Source organism: Populus nigra, chromosome 1, assembly GCF_951802175.1.
Source record: "Populus nigra chromosome 1, ddPopNigr1.1, whole genome shotgun sequence".
NCBI lineage: Eukaryota > Viridiplantae > Streptophyta > Magnoliopsida > Malpighiales > Salicaceae > Populus > Populus nigra.
Window position 1 is genome coordinate 37,725,330 of NC_084852.1, and position 19,878 is coordinate 37,745,207.

At 32.6% G+C, this 19,878-nt stretch overlaps 2 protein-coding genes across 6 annotated transcripts; both read left to right on the top strand.

The window, feature by feature from the left end:
• The first annotated feature begins 855 nt into the window (after positions 1 to 855).
• LOC133674443 (two-component response regulator-like APRR2) lies at positions 856 to 7,184 on the top strand. 3 transcript variants are annotated; one of them, XM_062095557.1, is made up of 13 exons: positions 857 to 1,117; positions 1,855 to 2,066; positions 2,798 to 2,877; positions 3,144 to 3,210; positions 3,420 to 3,466; positions 3,712 to 3,789; positions 3,884 to 4,423; positions 4,810 to 4,950; positions 5,347 to 5,616; positions 5,739 to 5,804; positions 5,889 to 5,966; positions 6,484 to 6,596; positions 6,668 to 7,184. In XM_062095557.1, the coding sequence occupies exons 2-13, from the start codon at positions 1,937 to 1,939 to the stop codon at positions 6,675 to 6,677; spliced, it is 1,620 nt and encodes a 539-aa protein (XP_061951541.1). In that variant the 5' UTR covers positions 857 to 1,117; positions 1,855 to 1,936; the 3' UTR covers positions 6,678 to 7,184. The 3 variants fall into 3 exon arrangements, with proteins under 3 accessions (XP_061951549.1, XP_061951541.1, XP_061951532.1); XM_062095565.1 differs by having other exon boundaries at positions 856 to 1,117; positions 4,810 to 4,899; positions 6,484 to 7,184; XM_062095548.1 differs by having other exon boundaries at positions 859 to 1,117; positions 6,484 to 7,184.
• Positions 7,185 to 14,692: 7,508 nt separating this feature from the next.
• Positions 14,693 to 19,813, top strand: LOC133674491 (tobamovirus multiplication protein 2A-like). Of its 3 annotated transcripts, none has more exons than XM_062095624.1 (7): positions 14,693 to 14,844; positions 15,254 to 15,562; positions 16,849 to 16,948; positions 17,539 to 17,619; positions 17,701 to 17,805; positions 18,549 to 18,758; positions 19,386 to 19,813. In XM_062095624.1, exons 2-7 carry the CDS (start codon positions 15,324 to 15,326, stop codon positions 19,491 to 19,493), a joined length of 843 nt encoding a protein of 280 aa, XP_061951608.1. In that variant the 5' UTR covers positions 14,693 to 14,844; positions 15,254 to 15,323; the 3' UTR covers positions 19,494 to 19,813. The 3 variants fall into 3 exon arrangements, with proteins under 3 accessions (XP_061951608.1, XP_061951601.1, XP_061951618.1); XM_062095617.1 differs by having other exon boundaries at positions 14,696 to 14,922; XM_062095634.1 differs by having other exon boundaries at positions 14,696 to 14,922; positions 15,258 to 15,562.
• Positions 19,814 to 19,878: the final 65 nt, after the last annotated feature.

Sequence of the window (19,878 nt, forward strand, 5' to 3'; positions counted from 1 at the left end):
TATCGTATAATTAAATAAAAATTAATTTTTGGGATAAAAAATTTATTGAATCTAATAAAGTACATGACTTTCATCCCCAGTTTGCTTGGTTGAAAAATTGAAAAATATCATGCTCTTTATTATCATATAATTAAATAAAAATTAATCTATTGGATAAAAAATTTATTGAATCTAATAAAGTACATGACTTTCATCCCTAGTTTGCTTAGTTGAGTCGAGTTCACTTTGTTTTTTATTAATTTAATCGTTCAATACTGAGTTAATTTGATAATAAGTATTTCAATTTATTTTTTTCAAGATTATTTTTATGAATTTTATAAATTAGTTCAAGTTAATCCAAATCGATCAAATATTTTTTTATCTCAATATTAAATTAAAATATCGTTTAATTTATGATTTTTTTTAAAATATTTTTAATGCCTAGATATTTTTTAAAAAGCTTAAAAATATTTTTTATTACAGCCCGCGGCGTAACTTTGAACAGCAGGGCATGTCCAACTAGATACAAGCTCGTGTTCGTGCAAGACTTTGGGTGAGTAAATATCCTTAAAACAAAGCAGAACCTTTTGCACTAAACGCTTAAAATTTTCAGCAGTAGGAAGTGTAATTTATAAAAAGAAAAAAAAAGGGGAAAGAGTAATAGAATTTAAATTTTGATAAAGATTTGTGGGAATATTCACTTTGAAAGGAGGTTAAAAGTGGTTTTTGAGCTTATGGAAGGCTTTTCTTGCATATTCTGTGGTCTGCAGACAACCGAAAGCAACTTTTTACAACTGAAGTACCCAAAAAACCTACAAAAGCAAAAAAAAAATAATCAAAATCAAAGTAATAAATCAAAACTCTGCCCTACAAAAGTCACGGAAGCCCTGTCACAGAAACCGCACTTAAACGTATCTCTCTCTACCCTTGAGGAGTTTTGGCTGTCTATACTCTATGTACGAGCCAAGGCAGAAGCTGTAAGAGAAAGAAAGAAAGAAAGACTTTTCAGTCAAGAAGAGAACTTCTCTATTATATATGTTGTGAGCAGTAGTACTGTGCATGCACAATACAAAAGCTTATGTAGAGATCAAAATAAATGATGTTTTATTCCATTTTGTTTTTTTTTGGAATAGCTGAGGTATGTTGCATTCACTTTGATGTTTCCTTCATGTGATCTACTGGGGTTTTATGATGACTTTGTTGCTACTCTGTGCATGCATGTCCGGTTTTAGTTTATACATAAAGAGCATCTTGTTTCCCTTCAAAGAATTCCCAGTTTTGGTTTCAAACTTCCTTCCCTTTCTCTCCTTGTTCCTTCCTTTCTCTGTCTATGCTTTGGATTTTCCTGTGTTTATTGCAGAGATCTTACATGGTTCTTTTTGTTTATGTGTTGTTTTATAGAACTAGCACAAACCAAGAAGATCTTGATACTTTGATCAATCTTTCTGTACTGATAGCTGATACTGTAAATGGCATGTGCTGTCTTCTATCAGTTCTTTTATCCGGGTCCTTTTCTAATGATCTATATAGTGGTGTTAAATAAATGATCCAGCCATCGCACCATGACTGATCAAGATTCTTTCTTGATTTTTTTTCTCTTTGAAGTCAGGCATTAGAGTCTGAACATTCTTCTGTATTCAGTGGAGACTTGTTATGTGGGGTTTTTTAAATGTTGAATTTCTTGGGTTTTTTTTAAATTCTCTTCAACTTGAGTATTTTGTTGCCTAAGCAACAATAATAGTTTCAATTAATGGGCTTTCTTTGTTCTTTTTTCTCTTACATTAATTACTCAGTTCTTTGTTTGGCTTAACAGTATAGTATACCAGATCAAGTAGCGATGAATTTGATGTGAAGTTCATGTTCATGCTCATGTAGATCATGCAGAATTGGTTTTGATGCTGATAAGGAGTAATATTGGAAACTTGTCGGTGGCCTGAGAAACGATGCCAAGCAAGCTATGGTTTGCACCACTAATGATTTATCAGCATGGAAGGATTTTCCAAAGGGCCTCAGAGTCCTTCTCCTTGATGAGGACAGCATGTCTGCTGCCGAGATAAAATCGAAACTGGAAGCAATGGACTATATTGGTTAGAGATTTTGTGACTCCCTACTTTCTCAACCATTTTTTTCCCCTCGAATTGCAATTTCGATTGCATTGTTTAACTTTCGTTTCATCCTACTTTTCTAGCTAAACCAGTCCCCATCTTTATCGAAAAAGGCATCTCGAGTGGTCCATATCTTTACATAGTCTGTATTGAAATATGGTTTCGGGGTTTATAAATTATAAAACGGATACTAATTAATTGTACAGTTTGAAATGACAGTGACTGGTATCTGTAAATTGAAACCATTTTCTTGCAATGATCAGTGATCAAACGTATTACCGACCAACTGGTTTCTTTTTAAATGATGGACAAAAGCAAGAAGTCCTCTTTACTTGTATGGAGGAACTTCTTCAGACGGTAAACAGAAGCAGTAAAATTGAATTATGTTTAGGCATTTTCATTGTCACTGTTTCACAACTTTATAGATCAATTAGTGGAAATTGGAGAATGTTTTATAGTAAATTTTTTTTCAAACTTTGGTCAGTTTGTTATTGCGAATTTCAACATCCTTCTACCAAAATTTTAATTTGGATCTTTTACAATGCAAATTACAACTTTAGGATGATGTTCATACCACATTATATGATATTAAAGCTACATCATTTTTTCTTGCTCTACCTTAAATAGCTATCACTTTTGTGTCCTGTAATGTTACAGCGATGCGTTCTCTCGTGTTTGAATCTCTCTGCTTAACCTCACCATACCTTTTTCAGTTTATACATTCTGCAATGAGACTGAAGCGCTCTCTGCAATTTCAAATGAACCTGGAAGCTTCCATGTTGCTATAGTGGAGGTAATTCCCTTTAATCTAAACCGGAAGTTCTAATATTTGGTGAAAATTCAAATTGACTGCACTGCTTTGAGAAAACTATAACCCTTGAAATAACTGGCTGCTGTTTCTTTGATAATCTCATGTCATTCATTAGCTTAATGTGACCAATTATCAACGTTTTCGCGGTAATCACTTCATCAAAGTGCGTTATTGTGGATATAATATCGGTTAAAGGTGGTTGGATTGGCCGAACTGGAATAATTATCTAATAGAACCTATGGTCACAGGTGAGTATGAGCAATAGCAGCAGGAGTTTCAAGTTTCTAGAAACTTCGAAGGACTTGCCAACCATTAGTAAGTTGATATAAAACGTTAATATTTCATGTACTTGAGAGTAATGCTTTTAAATTTTAACTTATACATCTTTTAGCCCTTCATGTTTTGTTTTCTTTCCCATGTGTTCTGTCATTTTCTTGAAGAAACTCTACTATATCAACTTGGATAGATTTTCATCTATATAATTTACAGCTTCTAATACACTATGAAATTGTGTTCTTTTTCAGTGACTTCAAGCATTGATTGCCTGAACACCATGATGAAGTGCATAGCGGTAAGAATTTTACTAATTAGTGTCATGTACTGAAATGCTTGTAGATACTAGGTTTTTTCAAGTTTTAATTGCCTGCTTTGGTTCCAGTTCTGTTTAGTTCAGCTATTGAAGAAAACTCCATTCAACTGTTAGCGCTTTAATTGAATTTTGACTTGAGTTTTTGCTCCATTCATATAAAGAGAACCTGGAGACATTCACCATGTGCCATGATCATGTAATGTATTTATGTGGCAATTTATTTTCAGCTTGGTGCAGTTGAGTTCCTTCGGAAACCACTCTCTGAAGATAAACTGAGGAATATATGGCAGCACGTGGTTCATAAGGTTTGCTTGAATTTTGTTTACTTAACACAGGAACTTAATTTTATGATCTCAATGCTATGAAGAGAAAGTTTCTGACTTCATGGATCCTGAGCAGGCATTTAATGCAGGGGGGGGTGTTCAGTCCAAATCACTGAAGCCTGTCAAAGATTCTGTAGTTTCCATGCTGGAGCTCAAAGATGGAGTCGAAGAAAATGAGAGTGAGAACATGGAGAAAACAGAAAATGTGTCTCAGGCTCAGGAAAGTAATGAGCAGCAGTCGCCAGCTAGTGACAAGTATCCGGCTCCTTCAACCCCTCAATTGAAACAAGGAGAGAGACTGCTGGATGATGGAGATTGCCAAGACCATATTAACTGTTTAATAGAAAAGGAGAGTGTGGAGCAAGAGGGAGATTCTAAATCCGTTGAAACTACTTGTGCCATGTCTGAAGAAACTCTACAGGCAGGGGATCCTCAGAGCTTTACAGAGACTGTGATCAAAGAGGAGGATGACTCAACTGATGGTGTCAAGAGTGAGAATAACATGTGTCCCAATTCACAAAATAAAGACACTCTCAACCATTCAAATGGTCGTGCTGAAAAAGCTTCTAGCCTTCATAATTCCCATGGGACTAGAGCTAATAGAAAGAAGATGAAGGTGACTGATTATTCTGTATATCAAATACTTTTGATGTTCCTGATCCTCTGGCGTAATCATATTATTACCCTTTTTTCCCCTTCAAATCGTCTTACATTTATGAAATGCCTTCTCCACTTGTATGCTACCTCAAAATGCTCATAAGTTTACTCTCTCACACTCTCTCTCTCTCTCTCTGTTTTTGTTCCTTCACACATTTCCCTCCAGTAAACACTTTCAATAATTTGTTGATTTTCATTTGTGTATCCAAGACTTGCATCAGAAGTGATGTCGCAAGCATTAGCTTTTCCCAAGTTTGGATTTCTTTATTTACAAAAGGCGTATGTTTTTCCTAATTTCATCAACTTGATTTCTCTGTGGTGATTGTTTTTTGTTCTGAGTTTCAGGTAGACTGGACACCAGAGCTTCACAGAAAGTTTGTGCAGGCAGTGGAAAAACTAGGTGTAGATCAAGCGATTCCTTCAAGAATATTAGAGGTAATGAAAGTGGAAGGCTTGACGAGGCATAATGTAGCAAGTCATCTGCAGGTTCGTAGTGGGCTTACCCTAACCAAATTTGTTAGCTTCTGTTCCGACAGAAGTCATTTTTTATTTGTTAGAAGCTCATGTAGAATTTGCTTTCCCCGTAAAATCTGTTGCTAGCTTCTAGCAGCAAAGACAAATTTTGAAATTGACTTTCTCTCGTTCATCTCGTGGTCTGATCATTTTTGTGACTAGTTGAAGTAATTTTCTTTGGACTGCGCAGCGAAGAGGGTAATGATGCATTTCCCATTGTCATTGGGTGTTTGCACTTGGAACTCTGTTTCTAACGTTATTTTATAATTTACCTAGTACAGTTCAAAATTAGCCCCACTTCATACTCTAGTTATTAATTAAATTCATACTCTAGTTATTAATTAAATAGCATTGCTTGTTTCCTAGCAGAAATATCGAATGCACAGGAGACATATTTTGCCCAAGGAAGATGAACGGAGGTGGACGCAGCATAGAGATCAAGTACAAAGGAGTTACTATCCACATAAACCTATCATGGCGTATCCTCCATACCATTCTAACCATGCTCTCCCACCTGGTCCGGTCTATCCTATGTGGGGAGCAACAGGTAGTCACACAGCTGGGGTGCATATGTGGGGCCCCCCCGGCTACTCCCCATGGCCCCCGACAGAAAGTTGTCATTGGAAGCCTTATCCAGGGGTAGCTCTTGTTATATACAACACCTTGAATTTTTTTTAGCATGCTTTAAAACTGATGGTTTAAGCATTTTCTGGAGAACTTTGAATGCGGCTGCTTGATTAGATCACTTTTTTATATTTCAGATGCATGCAGATGCGTGGGGTTGCCCTGTGATGCCACCACATGGTCCTTATTCTTCCATTCCTCATGTAAGTATACCTGTGTGCGGGTCATAATCTGTTTTTGTTCGTGTACACGCCTCTTATTGTATATTCTTTGTTTGGAAAATGCAGTATGCATCTGGGTTTCAGAGTGCCAGCATGGTCAATAACAGCTGTGGTATGCCGCAAAAACTGTTTGACCTACAGCCGGTATAGTAACATCTTACTGAGCTTGATTTTATTTGATTTTTAGAGAATTATTTGAATAGTTGTAGATTGCATTCAAGACCAGATATTTTAGAACTTGATCATAAAATGTGGTCTAGTTTATGTGGCAAGAGCATGGCAGTATGACTGAGGAGTCACATTTCCTAGAAGCTTTTGGGTTTTCTTGTGATTACAGTAAGTTAAATTGTGGAAAGCATATTCCATAAAGAAAGCATTTTAACCTAGCAGCGTCAAATCCTTTTGTTTTTCAATTTTAGGACAGTAGTTTTGTGTTGATGGAAGATGTAAAATTCTGAATAATTCGTGCTTCCCGATGCTATGCAAAACATAGTAGACGGAACACACTTGAGGGGCTGTTTTGTTCTAGCAATGTCAGCAAAAGATTGCAGTTGTTGGTTTCAGATGTTCTTCAGAAAAGTTGCAACGTGTCGTATGCATGTCCAAGTTCATAAGAGTACCACGTAATAGCAATAGTCATCGTTTCTTATCTTTCATGCAGGCCGAGGAGGTAATCGACAAGGTAGTGAAAGAGGCAATCAACAAGCCATGGCTACCTTTGCCCTTAGGCCTCAAGCCCCCGTCTGCCGATAGCGTCCTAGCAGAGCTCTCCAGGCAAGGCGTCTCATCAATTCCTCCCCGCATCAATGGCTCTAATTCCTTCTAATGTGGTGCCATTTCATCAGATTATGCTAAAGCCGATTCCAGCCCCCCTGGTCCTTCACCAATCAAAGATAGACTCTACCAATCATAACAAATTTTTCGACCTATATAATTTGACACGTCCACAGCAAATTCTCAAGTGGCTTGAGACCATCAATCTTCAACAGACAAGTCACGTGTCTTTGAAGTGCATGCGCAGGAGCTGACATCAGGCCACATAGTCAGAAAGGTCTCACCGATCCCGACGAAGGCACAGTAAGCAGTCATGTCCGTAGAGGCAGCTTAAACGGCTATGAAAGAGCCATGTAGATGCACCATGCACCTCATGTCAAATTTGTGGTTGTGAATGGATCATCCTAAGAAAGGGCGCGTTGCCCTTCCGGGTGTTCTGTTTTTTTGTAGATAAAAAGCCTGAGAGCTTTGATCCAGGAGTAGCTGATGGGGTCCTTGTTTGGTGCTGTAATAATGGGAAATGAGGGTGATTGAGATATTGCCCTGTACTCCATGGACTTTTCAATAAAGTTGAGAACTTGACATGGATTCTTTAATGCATGCTGACTTGTTTTGATGTCACTATCAGCCTTGATGGAGTTTTAAAAGAAGGAGGTGCCAGTAATTTGATGAGAAATCAGAGTGACTGATGCAACCACAGCCGTACCAAAGGTAGGACTTTGTTACAAAATGTCTTTTTTTTTAAATAATAAAATAATATTTTTTATTTTTAAAAATTTATTTTTAATATTAATACAGAACCGATCACCTTAAGAATTATAAGACATGTCGCTGATTATTTGAGCAACTTTTGTGTACGAGGGGATACGGTATGATCTACTTTATCTTACTGACCTCTAACACTTGCCCCCTTACCAGCTTTTCTTCATCCTTGAAAAAAGTCGTTTAACTTTATTTCTTTTTAATTTTATCTTTACAAGTTATTTAAGAATGTTTTTATGTATATTGATTTTTTTAATTTGTATACTCTTCATATTTAATGTATCATAGAATATTCGTTTTAGTTCAGAAATTTTATATAGGAATTTTAGTTTGTTGTTAAACAAAAAATTAAAAAACAAGATCAAAATTAAACAAATCAAAGCATTTTTTCCAAAAATCCCAGCAACCATCAATTTCCAACCTAACCTGTAAATTTTTTTTTCATGTTTTAGTCCTTCAATCTTGATCTTTAAAGAAAAGTGAGAGAATCATTGAAAATAGAAAAGAAAATATTTGAACATCATGTTTTAATAACAAAAATTATTGAATTTGATGTTAATAAATTCATTTTAGAGACAAGAGTTCAACAAAAGTGGGCTTGCACAATGAAAAAAAGTAGGTCGGGACAAGTAATTTTGAATTTTAGATTATTTGAAAAATGATGTGTTTTTTTTAATTAGCGAGGGTGTTTGGACTAGTCTAGACATACCTTGATTAATCTCACAGTTTTTTTTATACAACATGATTTTTTTTATTAACAAGGGTGTTCAGACTAGTTTATGCGCACCTCGACTAAACTCACGGGTCCTGAAGTTAATAAGCATGTAAATTTCCAGTGGTTATTATATTAACAATTATATAACTCGAATCTAAGACCATAGAGAAGCAAACCCTTTAATTTCAACCTCTTACCAATAAATCACTTATTAAATGGTTTCTAACATGATTTTATAGCTACATGACCGGAAAATACTTGTTTTTAAAAAAAATTGATGTGTGATCCAATAAAATAAAATAAAAAACACTGAAGCAAACATAAAAAAAACGTGTTCTTAACATTCATATCTCTCTCTCTCTTTTTGTTTTACATTGAAAATCAACTTAAAATCGTACCGATAAAAGTAAACGTAGGTGCACTGGCTAGTCATGCCAATCATGCTATTTGCATTATTACCTTATCTTAATTACATTTTCTTCTATGAAATACTTGTGATCAAAGACTTCTCTCACTAACTTCTTTCTCATAGGTTTTTCCCCCCCTACTCTCACTGTTTTTTTGTGTGGATAAATCATCTCATTTTTTAAATATTATATTATCCATATAAATAGATTCTCTTTTTTTGAAAAAATATTATACAAAACAAAAAAAATAAATGGTGCTTCCCTATAGTAATTGGAATACTGTCTCATTTTTTTACTGCATTAAAAATTAATTTGACATTTCACATGTTTTAGGAATGAATATTATCTTTATTTTATTTAATTATATACATGTATAAACTTTTTAATTCACTGTCCTTGATGTTAAAATTATTTTTGAACTTGTGACTTTAAAAGGATGCAATTGGGTATAATAAGTTTAACCAAAAAAAAGTCAAGCTCCAAACTAAACCCAACTCCATCCCCCAAATAAAAACTTTAAACAATACCATAACCTCTAATCTCATAAACAAGCTCTAAATCCCAACACTAATCACTAACCCTAAAAAACCCTAATAAAATCTTTTGGTTTTTTCTTTCTTTTTCTTTCTATCATTTAATATGAAGATTATTTTATTTTATTTTTTAATATTAGATTGATATTTTTAAACCCTAAACAAATAGAAAGGTTAAAAAAAGAGTAAAAATAATCAAAATATTATCTAGAGTTGGTATTTTGTGTGTGTGTTTGTGTGTGTGTGTGTGTGTATGGTGTGATTTGTTCCTATATAAGAAACATCTAAAAAGTCACACATCAAATGCTTTGATATGTTTTTATTTACTATCAAGAAAAAATATTAAAAAAAATCCAGGAAATGGTTTTGCAATGAAAATCCGTTTAATTCACGTATGGAGTAGTAAAAGGGTTGAATATGAATGATGTTGGACCACGACTTTCTCACCGACCACATTTATTTAATTGCCGACGATTAATTATGATTTGATTGTTTGGGAGGATGGTTATTATTATTTTTAAAGTAATTTTTATATTAAAATAATATTTTTTATATTTTTAAAAAATTATTTTTAAGATAAGTGTATTAAAATATTAAAAATATACAAAAAAAATATTTTTTTAAAAAATAAAATTTTATAAAACTTCCCAAACGGTGTATTATTAATCCAGATCAATTTTATTTTTTTCCAACACTTATCCTTGCACACCGACTAGCTATACCCGTATTATGATCTAGGATTTTTTTATATGATATTATATCTGAGCTCTTTACTGTTTATATAAATAGTAAATTATTTTAATATATTATTTTAATTATTTTAGAATAAATTCAACTCTCAACTCAGTCGGTTGTTATTTTAGAATAAATTCTACCCTCAACTTAGAGTATGTTCGATAATGTAGTTCAATTTGTATTTTTAAAAAATTTTAAATCTTTTTTTTGTTAAAATTTAATATGATTTGTATGTTTTAATGTGCTGATATCAAAAATAATTTTTTAAAAATAAAAAAATATTATTAATATATATTTTAATACAAATAATTATTTAAAAATTACCAACAATCATACTGCGAAACAAACTCTCAGTCGGTTAGGTACATTAGATGGTCTTGACGTCACAAGTTTGAGCGCTGGTTGTTGCAGATTGTTTTTAAATATGACAAATAATCCATCATTCATAGCATTTTTTTCAAAAAAATAAAGAAGGGTTAAATGTGCGGGCCTGGTCTGGAAACGTGAATGGCCCTGGCCTGGAAATACGAGTGGGCCAGGTGTTGGGTGTGGGCCCTTACTGTTTTTTGACCTTTTTATTGTTTTTTTGACACTTTGAGAAAGATTTTTCAAATTCATTCACTCTTTAGATTTGTCGTGTTCTTAAATATCATAATAAATTTTATTTTAATTTCAATAATTTTATTTATAATTCTATCTGATCTTAAAATAGTAATATTAATACTAAATTGTTGATGAAAATTCGATTGAACTTGGTTTTTTATAAACATATTTAATGATTTTAATTTAAAATATTGTACTATATAAAATAAATAAGAGATATATTAATAAAATAATTTATGAAGAAAATATTTTAAAATAATATATTTTTAAATTTAATAACAAAATCGAAACATTTCCTGAGATTTATATATATTTTTTATATATTTTTAAAAATTTGAATCTCCCGACAATACAGTGTCGGTACACAAACCAGTAAAAAACTAAAAGAGCCAGGATTTTCTTATTCAACACGCACGCAGTTACATCATGGACTGGAGCTGTAGCTGCAGTACAGTTGAGTGGGGTACCTCTTTTTTTTTTTCAACATTTTTTATTCGAGGCGCTAGACTATTTTATTTTTTAATTTCATCCTCTCATGCTACAATTCCACGAATTTACCTATCATAATTTGTTTTGTGAAGCATGCTGTTGGATTTTGGTGGTGTTGAAAAACATCACGGAATTGAATCGACGATCAATGCTTGATTTTGCTGATTAAAATTTATTTTTAGCAATATAGAATAATTAATATTGTTTTGGTTTTAGTCTTTTTTTAAAAAAAAAATTATTTTTCAGTTATAATCTTTATTTTATTCATGTTTAAATCCCTTAATTTGAGAGATTGAAGAGAAAGTATTTGAAATAAAAAAGAAGAGAAAAAATGGTTGGTTAACCATATTCTAACAATAAATACAACAAAATTTAATATTAATAGTGTCGTCGAGATGTTTTTAATCTTTTATTTTATTAAAATATGTAGTTCAAAGGCTAGAAATGTTTTATTGTTTAGGATGATTTTTGATTTTTTTATTGATTATAGGATGTTCCGAGCCTAAAATACGTTTATAGAATTTTCTAAAATTTTTCTTAAGCATTTTTGAGTGAAAATAGTTTTTGAAGTTAAAAGGCATCAAACATGATTTTCTGCCTACTAAAAGTGGCCAGAGATGCACTTATTAGTGATATATTAGTTTATCTTATTTTACCAGATAAGAGTGACAGGTCATTCACCCATATGAGAAGAAGAAAAACACTAGGCATGCATGGCTAGTCTTGTAAGCCCACGTGTGGCTGGCTGGTTAGAGCATCTCTAATCGAATAGTTTAACTTTTATTTCTTTTTTTTACAACTCCATCCCAACAGGAAAAAAGATAGCCAAAATGGCTATTCAACAAGTGAAAAGCTATTTCTACATATTTATGTAGAAATAGCTAAAATAAAGTTATTATTGTCAATGATTATTTTTTTCTTTTTTTTAAAAGCAGAAGGAACGAAACTTGTTTTTTTAAAAAAAAACCTTGTGTTGTAACTTACTTTTCTCTCAAATTTTAAAAAACAAGAATAAATTATTCTTTGGTTAATTAATAACATCGGTTGTATTAATTAGCTGAAATTAAAAGTTACGATTGTTTAAAAACTTTTTCTATTTTTTCTTTAATATCTCTTGATTTTGTAGATTTTTTGTTGTTAATTTGATATTTGTGATGATTTTTATTTCTTTGTTATTTTATGTTTTTGATATGGGTTAAGGAAAATAATTTTTTATTTATGTTGTTATTTTTGACAAAATTAAGAGTAAGTAATAATGGTAGCTGATATTCATAAAAAATATAGAGTGATATATTTAAAATTTATTTTTGATTGTCTGTTTTAATTTAAGGTTAATTATATTTTATCTTGTTGAAAATGCAATTAAACCAGTATATCAATCCTCTTTCAATTCTAAAAAATAGTCAAATTGTAATGTTAGAACAAATAGGATGCAATGCTTATTATTAATTTAGAAGTGTCATCATCAAAATCAAAAACATCATAAAAATTAAAATTGGAATGATTCATGATGAATTTTAATGAAATATATTTTTGATTGGAGAGAAAAATTGGAATGATGAGAAAAAATATTAAGGTATATAAGAATATTTATAGATGAATTATTTTTTCAAATTTTGAAATCTTAGAATGTTGACAAATATTTTTTTAGAATTTTAAAATTTAAAATTTAAAATGTTGGCGGTTATTTTTTCAAATCATGATTTTTTTTAAAAAAAATTGAAAATCAAAATTGAAAATATTTGCGGTTTTTTTCAAAGTTTGAATTTGAATTTACTTTTAAAAAATTAAATTTTTAACAGTAACATATAAAACTAAAAATTAAAAATATTCATATAAATAAATTTTAAGTTTAATTTTAAATTATATCTTTTAACTTTCATATTACTTCATTAATTTTATATTACTTTTATAAATAACTCATATTAATTATATAATTAATAACATCATAATTATATTATATATAAAATATCTAAATTAGTTATATAATTATATTAAAATTACTTTAACATGAAATATATTAAAATATTATTGACTTTTCTAAATAGCTTTTTACCGTTGGAATGCACATAATAAAAAAAACTATATTTATACTATTCAAAAAGTCATTTTATCAATTTGGCTCTTCAATTTAGCATTTTATATTGGAGATGCTCTTATGCCTCAAAAGCATTGGCCAACCTAGACTCTCGCGCTTGAGTTTTTTTATATGAAAGTTTTTAATTTTTTTCTTTTTAAATTCTAATTAGACATGATTAAAATAAAATAGTTACAAAAAATATTTATGTATTGTTTTTTAAATACCATTAATTGTTACATTATTTTTAAATAAGATTATAATATGTTTTTCATGATGTTATAAGGCATATTTTTTTGTACAACCTTCTTTTTTTTCCTTGTTTTATTAAATAAGAAGAGGGTTAATTTGAGTTAATTCAAATTAAAAATACAATGAAAGCAACCTTATTTTGGCAATTATTTTAAAAAACCCAACCTTTATTTTATTTCGGGTTGATTGGGTCGCATGTCGATCTGAGTTGTTGACCAAATTAAGTTAAATCAATTATATTTTTATTATTTTTAAACTTGAATCGGGTCAATGTTTACTGAATTGGCTAGGTACTGTCCAATGTTAACTGAATCTAAAACAAGACAAATTATCTAGTATAGTCGAAAGCATATCAAACACAAGATGAGATGGGTACAAGATGAGATGGGTACAGTAATATATATATATATATATATAAAAAAAAAAAAATTTAGAGAAATTTAAACAACAGTTATAGCGTGGCAGGGATTTAGATATATTCACGAGTGAAGTTCAGTATGTATATGCTCAATTTATCCACAGCCTATATACACATAAAATAAAATAAGAAAGAAAAGGAAAATGAATGACTCTTTTTTTAATCAAATTGGAAAGATGAACTCAGGCTTGATTTGTGAAGGATAGACAGAGATACTTTTAGTATAAAACCTAAAAAGAAAAAAGAAAATCTTTTGAAATTATATATCAAAGGTCAAGGCTCATCGAATAAACAACAAAGATGCCTTATGGGGATTGATTCATTTTCTTTTTTAATCGTATAATAAATTCCCAAACATCCGTTTTAGGATTACGATGGAAGCAAAGGCATTCGATCTCACTCCACGGTGGTTTTGAGAAGAACATTCTCCTTTTCCAGTGGAGTACAAGAACAGGTAGCCTCTGCTCTCCGTCGTCGTTTCTTGCCCCTCCAGGCTACAAAGCTTCGTTCCGCCTCCTCCGCACCGAACCTACAAGGCAGCAAGCCTGGGAAATTGACGCTTTTACCCCGCGCCCTCTTTTCTTACAAAAACGATAGAATTCCCATCCGGCCGCATTCAGTCCACACTTTCACTGCGGTAGCGTATACGTTATTGTTTTTTAAAATAACTATTATTAAGCATATAAAGATTTTAAAAAAGCACACGTATTTTTTCTAATTTAAGAGATCAAAACTAGTTATTTGACCGACATCAAGTTATATATATATATATATATATATCCTATTTTACAGCTTAGTTTTTTTATGAATTTTTTCATTGTATTTATTTGTGACATGTCATTTTATTAATGATATTAATTCTAAATATTATTTTAGTTATAAGTATTCATGTTATCATTTAATAAATACATCAATATTTGACTAACACATATAATTTGTTATATAAAAAAATAAAAATAAAAATAAAACACTAAATTGTGAAGCACTCAAAATTGATTTATCCCATGTAAAAATGAAAATCAATTTGATATTCCACGGCAACAGTGATGAAGGGAAGGACATGGATGTCATTCCAGAATCTTGTAAAGTAAAAGAAAGAGTGGACAAACTGCCAGCTCACCCACGAGGAGCAAAAGAAGTAAAGGTGTCCTCCCCTCATCCTTCACCCTCCTCTGTCCTTCTCCCTCTCCATATCTCTGTGTTTCTCCCAAAATTAAAGCTCCCCAAAATTAATCCACCGGCCAATATTCTAAAACTGTAAGTTATTATATCGTAAACAAGATCCACGCTAATTTTACCTCACCTTGATCTTCTTTCTATCAAATAAATTAATTGGTAAGGCGGATTTTAGCTCTATCATTTTGATGGTTATGCTTTTTTTCATTGACGTTTCTGTTTGGTTGCTGAGAAAAGAAAAGAAAAAAAATAACTTTTCTTTTCTCAATTTTATATCTGGTAGTTGACAGAGCAAACTGGTTTGTGTATCCTAAAATCTCAAGTATTGGATCTACCTTATAATTTCTTTTGATTTCTGAATTTTTTTAATCTGAATTATTTCTATAATCTGTGAATTTTTGAAGATTTTTCTTTTCTGATATATTGGCGAAAATATGGTGTCTTAGTCTTTTAAGTAATTGTGTTGTTAATGTGGGTTTCGATATTGAAGTTAGAAGGTGAGTGAGCTGATGATATAGAAGAAGAGATTCAGTGGAAGTTCCAGGGATTTGATACGGAAAATGGCGTGTAAAGGGTGCTTGGAATGCCTACTGAAGATCCTTAACTTCTTGCTGACTCTTGTGGGTCTGGCTATGATTGGTTATGGGATCTACTTGTTTGTTGAGTATAAAAGAGCGGATGACAATGTAGGCCTAGTGTCGACGCCGAGTGATGGTCAGGGTTTGACGCTTCTTGGCCGCCCCATGCTTATTGCCGTGTCACTTTCGGAAAGCATCCTTGATAAGCTTCCGAAAGCTTGGTATGTGGCTTTTTTGTTTCTGGTGATTTTGATTTGCGCTTTAAGGTTGTTGTTGATAGCGTAATTGTGCTTGAATTTGTGGTTGATAAACCTGTTGCTTGGTTTGAATTGTAAAAAGTAAGTTCATAGGAGATGGGTCATTGAACTTTTGACGGGTTTGATCCTTGTGTAAGCTCTAAGAAGGGAAGCCACTTTCAACAAGTTTTAACTCTCTTCCCTCTCATTCTCTTGAAGATTGACAGATAGTTAAATTCTGTTTTCATTATGTAATTTTTTTGATGTGAAACATCATGAACTTAGTTTCTTTTATGGCTTGTTTTCCACTGATCTCTTGCAAAGCATTGCTAGAATTGGTTCCGGGGCTTTTGTTACCAGGCCTTGGTTGAGTTGGTGAAATGTGGGTGGATCCTAGTTTTGATTTCAATAATCAGAAAAGTTATTTGGAAATCCAGTTGGCTGTCATCACTTAACTGTAGTGCAAAAAGCATGTTTATTAGTTTGAAATTTACAGTTAACAAATATCCTACAAGTTTCATTAACGCCATATCGTTTCATCGTATCACACTAAATTGTTTGTTGCATCACATAATTGATACAGACCCTAAAACAGCAACAACCGTGTATAGCATAGACGATAATCCTGGACGATTGAATAATTATATTGTTTTGATGGTGTTCAAGGGACTGTGATGCTGGTATGCTATTGATAGTAGTGGTGCTCACTGTAGTGATGGTGATTGTATAATAGTGTTGTTGGAAACTGGAAAGTGGTGGTGGGGTAGTTATGGTGATGATTATAATATTGGAAAGCAATAATATCAGTTTTCCATCCCAACTCATTATTTCTGTTTCTGATCTCGGTCCTCTGCATTTTGCACTTGGTTCTCAGCACTCTTAATTCAATCAAGAATAGGACTCCCAAAAGAGTAATACAAACTTATACTACTTTGGCTTGAAAATATCATTATTTCCATAAGATGTGCCCCTTACAATTAAATATTCTCTCAGAAAATGATGCCTGTAAAAAGATGTACCTTTTTCCCCCTTCTCGAGGTTAGTTGTCAGGGTATTGCTAAATTTTGTAAACTAAATGCAAGTTTAGTCAATAGGTTTTTCCTTTACTAAGTGCAGGGGAATTGTTGGCAATGAAGAAGAGAACCTGCAAATTCATTTGCACTAGCTAATTGAATCTACACTGGCTGCTGAATATACTCATATTTTTGCTTATTAGTTTCAAGGTTGACTGAAATCTCCAAATTCTAATTTTGTATCCATTTCTTATGCAGGTTCATATATTTATTTATTGCTGTAGGAGTAATTCTCTTTGTCATCTCTTGTTTTGGTTGTATTGGAGCTGCAACACGGAATGGGTGCTGCTTGACTTTTGTATCCTAATTACACATTTATTTTAAACTCATCAGCAACTAGTTGTGCCTAACCACCATTTTTTGATGCAACACAATTACCTGCTGGAAAGATAGCTGCATAAGATGCATCTTTTCTTTTTCTTTGGTTCTTGCCAAGTAAAATAGCATCAGAAGTGATCTGTCCATATCTCTCAGACCCATAAAGAGTGTCTTCTCATTCTCTTTTCACTGAAAAGTAAAAGCATTATGATTTTGTTTCTTAACTAATGTACAAAGAGATTGGAAAACATTTGCTGCTTTAATTCTGTTTTGTTTCTTTTGGCTTGTTTTGAAGCTGGATGTGTCATTCTCTTTTCTCATCTCTTCTATCTCATTAAAATCTCTCTCTCTTTTTTTTTTTAAATGTCAACTTTTAGTTTCCCTTGTGAATGCTACAGTAGTTTTTAGTTTGCATCATCTCTATAATTGTAGAGTGGACAACTTACTTGTCAATAAATTAAATCCTAAATATTAAGCTTATCCAAAGGTCACATGTTTGAGGAATAGTTTATACGATCTCCGGGTTTCTGGTTTATGAATATGATGATTGGTTTCCTTAAACCAGCATAGTATTCAGTGCTGATCATCTTGTTGATATTGGTAGAGTTGGGATGTGCAGCCTTCATATTCTTTGACAAAAGCTGGAAAGAAGTGAGCCTTTTATTTAACTGATTTTTAGAAGTTTAATGCGCTTTAGTAATCTAAATATGTGGTATGAGTTTTGTCCTTCAGGTACTCCCAACTGACAAAAGTGGTGATTTTGACATGATATATAAATTCCTCAAAGAAAACTGGAACATTGTCAGATGGGTTGCTCTTGGAATAGTTATTTTGGAGGTAAGCATGAAATGTCACCTTTTGTTTTTGTGAGGGTTTGGTACTTTCCAGAGAGGCAGAATCAGAAACTGGGCAGCAGGTTCTGTGATGTTAACATTTTTATGAATTTCTTGCACAAGGTTGGGTTGAGAGAAGTTAAACTGCATGATACGGTTATCTTCCCTCTTGTGTTCACGTGCTAACCATGTCCCAAAGCATCTTCTCTGTATTTATGACTCTGTTTATATATGTGCTCACTTTCTTTTGAAGTTAAAGCATGATGGCTTTCTTTAGTTAATGGATGCAAAGTATTGATGGCAAATCAGTCACTTGAACTAATGCCATGAACTTTTCTTTTGCTGTTGAAATAAATAATTTTTTTTTTAAAAAACATAGTTTAAGAAAATCAGATTTCAGGTAAGGAATACTGAAACAGGAAAAAAATTCAAGAGAATCTAGTATCAAGGGGCAGTTTATGTTTGGAGTTTCCATGGAGGTTTAAAGATTCTCATGGACATTTCTATGTGAAAGTGCACGTAATTCTCTACGACATTTCCCTCCACTGAAAATGAATGCTTCATATTTTCATGAACCATATAATTATCTATCGGTAAGACTGGGATTGATTTTTTCAAGACTATGACCTGGGAGATGGTGTTTGATGTATCTGTTTCTGTATGATTTTGAACTCTCTCTCTCCCACTCTAAAATAATCAAAGAGCTTCTTAATAGCTTGTTTACAATGAATCATTGTGTCATTGCAGGCTTTGATTTTCTTGTTAACCCTTGTGGTTAGAGCAGCAAACAGGCCTGTAGAGTATGATAGTGACGACGAGTTCATTGCCTCTAGACAACAGACCCGGCAGCCTTTGCTTAACAGGCCACCAGCACCTGCAGCAGGAGTGCCCGTTACCGGAACCCTTGATCAGCGTCCAGGCAGAAATGATGTTTGGAGTACACGAATGAGGGAAAAGGTTTGACTTTCCTGAAATTTAGTTTAGTGAAAGTTTGATTCTCCATCTGGTAATATTGCATGTTTCTATTGCCGTTAGCCATATAGGTCATTCTGTTTAGAGACACCATTTACTGTGATATGTGTTGGCAAAGTTCTACACTATTGCTGGATTTTCTTGAAGCATTGGGAATTCAGTTTTGTGACCTTTTGAGTAAAATTACAACAATTCCAGACTATAAGAGAACTATTAAACATCAGTTACATCTTGATCCTGTGTTTTATTGCATTGGTTGTGATGTGTTTGCTGCAGACATGATGGAGTATAAACAAGCACATCTTCATGTTACGTAATCATCCTGATTCTTGAATGTTCATATGAGATCATTTTCGTGGTTTAACATTTAGATTGTTTTTTAGTAGTGCCATTATGTATCAATGGTAAATCCCATCTTGTTTTTTTTTTCCCCTTCTAGTAGTATCATTATGTATCTATGGTAATTCGTCATCTTGGTTTTGCATAAAGTACTTGTAGGTTTGATGTCTTTTTTCATCACTTGTACATATATATGTTATGTATCTATCAATTTGTTTTGCTTTCTGGCGCGTATTCTGATTCTACTGCTGTTCTTTGCTGCATGGAAACCAGTATGGGCTTGATACATCAGAGTTCTCATACAACCCATCTGAGCCACACAGGCTCCAGCCAGCGGCTGCACAGCCTACCGAGGAAAGGAGTCGTTGCACCATCATGTGATGACTTCTTGGATCTTGCCAAGTTGGTTTCTGCAGGCCATTTTCCTGGACGAGGGTGTGAGAGTTCTGTATGAGTTTGTGTACAATAGACATCCTTCAGGAGTTCCTATATCACAGCCCTTCCCACTTGTTGGTATCTTAAAAAGTTTTGATCTAGCAATCTACGGAAACCAGGTCTAAGAAAGACATGATTTTTGAGACATCAGCACTAGTTTCCTTCTATTTACTGAACTGTTCATGCCCTGAGAGATGTATGATCTACCTTAATAGTTTGTCTTAAAATTTTGGAGTATAATTCCTAGTACATCTAATAGATTTTTTTTGAAGAAGAACCCGACTGGAAATCTCTTGTGCGCGTTGAAACCTGGGTTGGAGAGAAGGGTGTC

Coding starts and splice junctions, on each gene's coding strand:
- LOC133674443 (XM_062095548.1), top strand. CDS start 1,937: ATGGTTTGCACCACTAATGATTTATCAGCATGGAAGGATTTTCCAAAG. Junction 2,878..3,143: donor TCCATGTTGCTATAGTGGAG/GTAATTCCCTTT, acceptor CTATGGTCACAG/GTGAGTATGAGCAATAGCAG. Junction 3,790..3,883: donor GGCAGCACGTGGTTCATAAG/GTTTGCTTGAAT, acceptor GATCCTGAGCAG/GCATTTAATGCAGGGGGGGG.
- LOC133674491 (XM_062095624.1), top strand. CDS start 15,324: ATGGCGTGTAAAGGGTGCTTGGAATGCCTACTGAAGATCCTTAACTTC. Junction 16,949..17,538: donor ATGGGTGCTGCTTGACTTTT/GTATCCTAATTA, acceptor AAACCAGCATAG/TATTCAGTGCTGATCATCTT. Junction 17,620..17,700: donor TTGACAAAAGCTGGAAAGAA/GTGAGCCTTTTA, acceptor TTTGTCCTTCAG/GTACTCCCAACTGACAAAAG.